At 38.3% G+C, this 6,227-nt stretch overlaps 1 protein-coding gene across 1 annotated transcript; it reads left to right on the top strand.

Moving 5' to 3' along the window:
* The first annotated feature begins 692 nt into the window (after positions 1-692).
* On the top strand, positions 693-5,694 carry LOC120993351 (gastricsin-like). The gene is made up of 9 exons (XM_040421877.1): positions 693-748; positions 1,688-1,823; positions 1,937-2,054; positions 3,228-3,346; positions 4,391-4,590; positions 4,693-4,815; positions 4,949-5,096; positions 5,351-5,449; positions 5,542-5,694. The coding sequence occupies exons 1-9, from the start codon at positions 693-695 to the stop codon at positions 5,692-5,694; spliced, it is 1,152 nt and encodes a 383-aa protein (XP_040277811.1).
* Positions 5,695-6,227: the final 533 nt, after the last annotated feature.

The following is a 6,227-nucleotide window of genomic DNA, read 5'->3' as shown; positions in this document are numbered from 1 at the left end:
AGAATACAAGTGTGATTTTAATTTCTGACTGTCCTTGATTGTTTTTTTCACTCTCCCTGACTCCATAAGATAATTTTTCTGGCAGACACTGTAAGATTCATCCACCCTCATTCATATCCCAACACAGAATGACATTCTGCTTGTTCTGCTAGGGCACCTCCCTGCCTGTGAGCCAAATAGGGTAAGCCCTCCCCCCACTTCTTCTCAGGGTCATGTGAGCACCCATCTTCATCCATAGTCTTTGTTTTCTCGTCAGAATGTGCAGTGAAATGGCTCTACACACCATTTTACTGGATTCATCCGTATCAAACCTGAAAAGGTTCGGGTTCGTCTGCCAGTCGAAAAACTGCAAAGTTCGTAACTACCTTGTTCGTTACAGGCTGGTTCGCTTATCTTTAGTTCAAAGGAATATTTGTTCAAGATTATTCTCTCAACTCTTGGCACATATTTTTAATACTTTTAATTATAATGACCCGTGCAATAAAGTCAAAGTCAAACATAATATGCAAACCTGAAAACAATTGTAATCTAACTTTCATGGAGATAGTTTTAAGGGCCTAAAATGTTTGATAAAGGAAACGTAATGAAGTTGACATTTTGATAAAACTTTTTTTTAATAAGATAGCATTTCTCTGAGTATATAAAGTACTGGTAGTTGTGCAGACAACTAAAGTGGAAGGTTACCCTCCAACATGAAGTGTCTAATTCTTGCTTTCATTTGCCTCCACCTCTCAGAGGGGATTGTTAAGTAAGTACATGTTGTTTAATATTGTAAGTTTTATTTATATTTAATATTAACTTATAATTTCCTGATACCTATGTAGTTTTACTGGAATTTGTAAGCTTTCTTAGTTTTTGTAAATGTACACACAAATGAGAAACTGAGAACTGAGAAAGTGTTGCCATATACTGTGCATCTTAGTGCTTTTCTCTCGTTTCTCTTTAGATCGATCCTTTACTATGAATTGTATGGCAAAAAATACATTGCTCCAAGTTGATAGGATAATTATGAAACATATTGCATCACTAATTGCTCATATTTTTTCAATACCTTTTCTCTCTACCTGACAATTAATCTGATATGTTACACTTAGCTATCTGTTGCTTCTGTTGGAGAAAAAGTATTTTTAATCCATATGCAAATTAGCAATTAAGTGCACCGAGGGTGAGCACAAGTCACTCTAAGCACCCTTGATCATCCACCTTCCTCTGGCAGCCCCTTCCTCTCCTTCTTGATGGTCAGTGCCTGGTTCCTACATAGTCATCCCGTCTGGCTTTGTCAAGAAGGAGAGGAAGGGGCTGACATAGGAAGTAGGAGGAACAAGGGCGCACAGAATGACATGCCTGCCCTCGGCACACTTAATTGCTCATTTGCATATGGATTAGGCTACATGCACACGAACGTTGTTTGTTTCCGTGTCCGTTCCATTTTTTTTGCGGATAGGATGCGGACCCATCGTACTTTTCTTCAATTAATTGCCATAGAACTAAAAATATAAAACAACTAGGTAATATGTATTAATTTACATATGTTTGACCCATTTTTTTTCTTCATATTTAAGGCAATAGATCAGTAGTTATCTAATACCTTTTACAAAGTGCTAAAATGAACATCAATCTTTATCGCATAGTAATATATATCAATCTGAAGAACTCTCCTATAATAACTGTTAAATTTTTATTTTAGAGTCCCCCTGAAGAGATTCAAGTCCATGAGAGAGGTGATGAGCGAGCATGGTATCAAAGCCCCAAGAGCTGATCCAGCTTCAAAGTATTACAACCAGTTTGCCACTGCTTATGAGCCTTTGGCAAACTACATGGACGTGAGTACTTAGGACTGAACATTAATTACTTAACATAATTAGTCTTATAGGTGGCAAGATTAGAACAAATAACTCACTTAGTCAATATGTTTGTTTGTTTTCTTTGTGGATAGATGTCATACTATGGAGAAATCAGCATTGGTACACCACCTCAGAACTTCCTGGTTCTGTTTGACACTGGATCCTCTAACTTGTGGGTAGCCTCAACCTATTGTCAGAGCCAGGCATGCAGTAAGTAACTGTAGATTGAGTTACAGGGTTATCCTGGAAAAGATAATGATGACTTGTCTTAAGGATAGGTCATCATTATCACATCAGTGCTGGTCTAAAGGCTGTATTACACAGCCCGATGTGGCAGATGATTGTTGGGAAGAAAGCATTCCCTCCTGGCAATTGCCTGCTTGCAAGCAGAGAAGACCACTGCTATTACATGCAGCGATCTCTGCAGCAGCATGGGGAGGAGCAATCACTATGCCATCGCTTGTCCCCACACTGTATAGTGGTTTGCTGTTGTGAAGATCGTTTTAACACAATCATTTTTTAACATGTTAAAAGATTTGAATTGCCTGATGATCAACCATTTGCTTGTTCATCAGGCAGTCGGTGGTAGTATTACACTGCCAGATGATTGCTATCGAGCATCCATATAAACACTTGTTAGCGATTATCTGCAGAAAAATCAGGCAATGTAATTGTCTCGGCACCCTTGTCAATCATCTGTTTCAGGGAGAGGCTGCACTCTGGTGAGCGATGCAGGCTCCTGACAGCTTTCCAAGGACATCGCTATACATTGTATTGTGACAGTGCTTGGTATTGCAGTTTAGCCCCATTGACTTAAATAGGGCTGAGCTGCAACTTTGCCACATGACCTATGTACAGTGATGTCACTGGCCTAGGTAGAGACTGCAGCGCTCAAGGCCTCTTCTAACAGCTGATCGGCGGGGGCCCGGGTGTCACACCCCCGCAGATCTGATAATGATGACCTATCCTGATGATAAGTCATAACATAAATATATTTTCCTGGATAACCCGTTTAAAAAATGAAATTACAACAATAGATGTATTTTAATTAATTAATACTTTTTAAAATTAATCCAGTGCCTAGAACTATAGTTCTAGCAATACATAAGTTCATGCACTTGAATTTTTATCCGGAAAGCAAATGTCAAAATTATCATTAGTTTATCATTTTAAAGAGCTTAAAGCTTGCAGGAAGAAAGACGTATAGTTGGCTAATATATACATTCCAGACTTCTCTATTGTATTTTACAGGAATGTGGAACATAATACTTTATTAAGTGAATAATATTTTTCAGTTTTGACAGATAAGCATGCTTTAGCAATGCCTAAATATTGTTCATTTGTGAAACAGGACCAATAGTCTACCTGTTATTATTTTTACAGACAATCATCCTCTGTTCAACCCAAGCCAGTCCTCCACCTATTCCTCAAACAACCAGCAATTTTCTCTGCAGTATGGAACTGGAAGCTTGACTGGAATCCTGGGATATGACACTGTCACCGTATGTCACACTTCCATTTAGATTTTTACTGTAGCAAAAAAAATTATTGGAAATTGCAGAAAAAGGGTAGTGGGGTTGTAGGCCAGTTTTCTTGTGTTTAAAAGTGGCAAATCTTTGAGCAAATGGCGTACGCGCAGTGAGATATGACACTGTCATCGTATGTCACACTTCTATTTATATTTTTACTGTGGCATAAAAAATAATTGGAAATTGTCAACAATTCACATAAAATTCAGAGTGCAGACAATGGGGGGTGTATATGTAGCAAAGTTGTAGGCCAGGTTTCCGGTGTATAAAAGTTGTAAAGCCTTGTGCAAATGGCGTTCACGCTAAAAAAAATTTTTTATTGTATTGTACAATACTCATTGCACTATTAAAGAAGGAGACAACATATGTATTATAATTTCTGCCTGAAATCTGACATAAATTATAGGTGATATATATATGCCAGCCTATAGCTGGTGTAGATTTACTTTGTGGCACATGGGCAGCCCAAGATACAACAGCATTAGACAAGAGGCATGTCAATATATTTGATGCATCTTTGTACAGTCTTAGTAATCCCGCCTATATCGCTTATGTTATAAAAATTTGTTTCTGTCTGTCCCGACATCTGTCTGTCCCGATGTCTGTCTGTTCTTTATGTGTGACCAAACTACTTAACCGATCTTCACCAAATTTGGCACACAGGTACATCAGGTGTCTGTGAAGGTTTTAGACTGGGTCTCAGCTCTCTAGGAGCGAACGTACCGTTCTTGAGATATTCCCAAAATATGACCTGCATTAGCCAATACAAGCCTGCAAGTCTTTCTCTTCATATCCCAACTGCCATCTGCCAGACTGGCATCTGGGAACCTGTGACTGTGGGTAAATGTATTTTGGTCTTCTGAAGTATGGGAAGACCATTTCTTTATGAACTGTAAAATGTCAAAATATATCAAACATACAGCAAATTTTCTAACTTTCAACAAAGTTATATTTAAACCGCATTTTTTTCTAACAGTTGATAAATATTCTCACTTTAAATTATTTGGTTATTTATAGATCCAAAATATAGCTATTTCTCAGCAAGAGTTAGGATTAAGTGTGACTGAGCCTGGAACCAACTTTGTGTACGCTCAGTTTGATGGAATCCTGGGTCTGGCTTATCCATCTATTGCCGAGGGAGGAGCCACCACTGTGATGCAGGGAATGATCCAACAGAATCTCATTAATCAGCCTGTGTTTGGTTTTTACCTTAGTGGGTAAGATTGTATGTTTTGCAAATTGTGTTTTTTTTCTCTGTTACATTGTGATGTAACATGTAAGAATTACATACATTTATCTCCATCACCTTCTATTTGCAGACAGGAGAACACCCAGAGTGGTGGAGAAGTAGTTTTTGGGGGAGTTGATCAAAACTACTACTCAGGACAAATCTACTGGACTCCTGTCACCTCTGAAACTTACTGGCAAATTGGAATCCAAGAGTAGGTACTCAAGCATTAGTATTGATATAAAAATGTGCTTTACACCTTCCAATACTACATACACATTGTTGTAAACCATTTTTATCTTACTTTACATTGTTACAAATATAATGGCTGAATGTTTGTCCTTTAGGTTCTCCATCAATGGACAAGCTACTGGATGGTGTAGCCAAGGATGCCAGGGTATCGTAGACACTGGAACTTCCCTGCTGACTGCTCCTGAAGATATCGTCTCCACCCTCATGCAAGACATTGGTGCACAACAAGATCAGAATGGAGATGTAAGATAAAATGGCTGTCTATACCAAATATTTTCAACACAAGGTACTCGATTGAATTTTCCCAGGTCCTGCATAAAAGCCAAGACTTGGGATACTTAAAGTAAGCAATACTTGCCTAAAGTTACTTTACTAAAGTCACAAATGTGCAAATATGCTCACATCCACATTTTCTTCTCATGGAGATAATATTTATCACATGGGTGGAAATTTCTGTTGAAATCACATTGTTATAATAATTGTATTTTCTCTTGCAGTATGCCGTGAGCTGCAGTTCCATACAGAATCTCCCCACAATTAGCTTCACCATTAGTGGAACTTCTTTTCCACTTCCACCATCTGCTTACGTTCTTCAGGTAGTCTTCTTTCGTAAAAGAATTTTTTTTGTGTAATGTGCTAAACAACAAGTAATATTAATATTATGTCTTGTTATATTTTATCTACTTAGAACAATGGATACTGCACCATTGGTATTATGTCGATGTCCCTGCCTTCTCAGGATGGGCAGCCACGATGGATTCTTGGTGATGTCTTCCTCAGGCAGTACTACTCTGTATATGATCTGGGCAACAATCAAGTTGGTTTTGCTGCTGCTGCATAAACATTCTGCCCTACATCTTATCAATGTGCATGATTTACCTAATAAAACGCCTGTAAAAACCATTATGCAGAATTGGTACATGTTAAAATAGTTTGAAGTGCCATTAATAAATAAACATACATGAACTAATTGCATCTAGTGTGTTTCAAATGGTTTTCATATCCCTATTTCTTAGGATAGGTCATCAGTATCTGATTGGTTGGGGTCCAAAACCTGGGACCCCTGCTGTTCAGCTGTTTGAGAAGGCCTTCTCCTTGGTTATGCAAGCAGTGCTGTACATTGTATAGCAGCTATGCTTGGTATCACTCTCAGCCACATTTATTTCTATGGGGTTGAAATGCTTCTACGCCATGTGACAGATGAACAAGTTGTCACTGGCCTAGGCTGCCTTCTCAAACAGCTGACCGGCGGGGGTCTTGGGTGTCAGACCCCCACGATCAGATACTGATAACCTTAATAATATTTTTATTATTAATAATGGTTCAACTTGGAAGCAGCTATTTCAAAGTTGTGCTCACAATGCAATATTAGAA

The sequence above is a fragment of the Bufo bufo genome, chromosome 3 (assembly GCF_905171765.1).
Source record: "Bufo bufo chromosome 3, aBufBuf1.1, whole genome shotgun sequence".
Classification (NCBI taxonomy): Eukaryota; Metazoa; Chordata; class Amphibia; order Anura; family Bufonidae; genus Bufo; species Bufo bufo.
This window is presented reverse-complemented; position numbering and strand designations above follow the sequence as displayed.

Coding starts and splice junctions, on each gene's coding strand:
- LOC120993351 (XM_040421877.1), top strand. CDS start 693: ATGAAGTGTCTAATTCTTGCTTTCATTTGCCTCCACCTCTCAGAGGGG. Junction 5,097..5,350: donor AACAAGATCAGAATGGAGAT/GTAAGATAAAAT, acceptor TTTCTCTTGCAG/TATGCCGTGAGCTGCAGTTC. Junction 5,450..5,541: donor CATCTGCTTACGTTCTTCAG/GTAGTCTTCTTT, acceptor TTATCTACTTAG/AACAATGGATACTGCACCAT.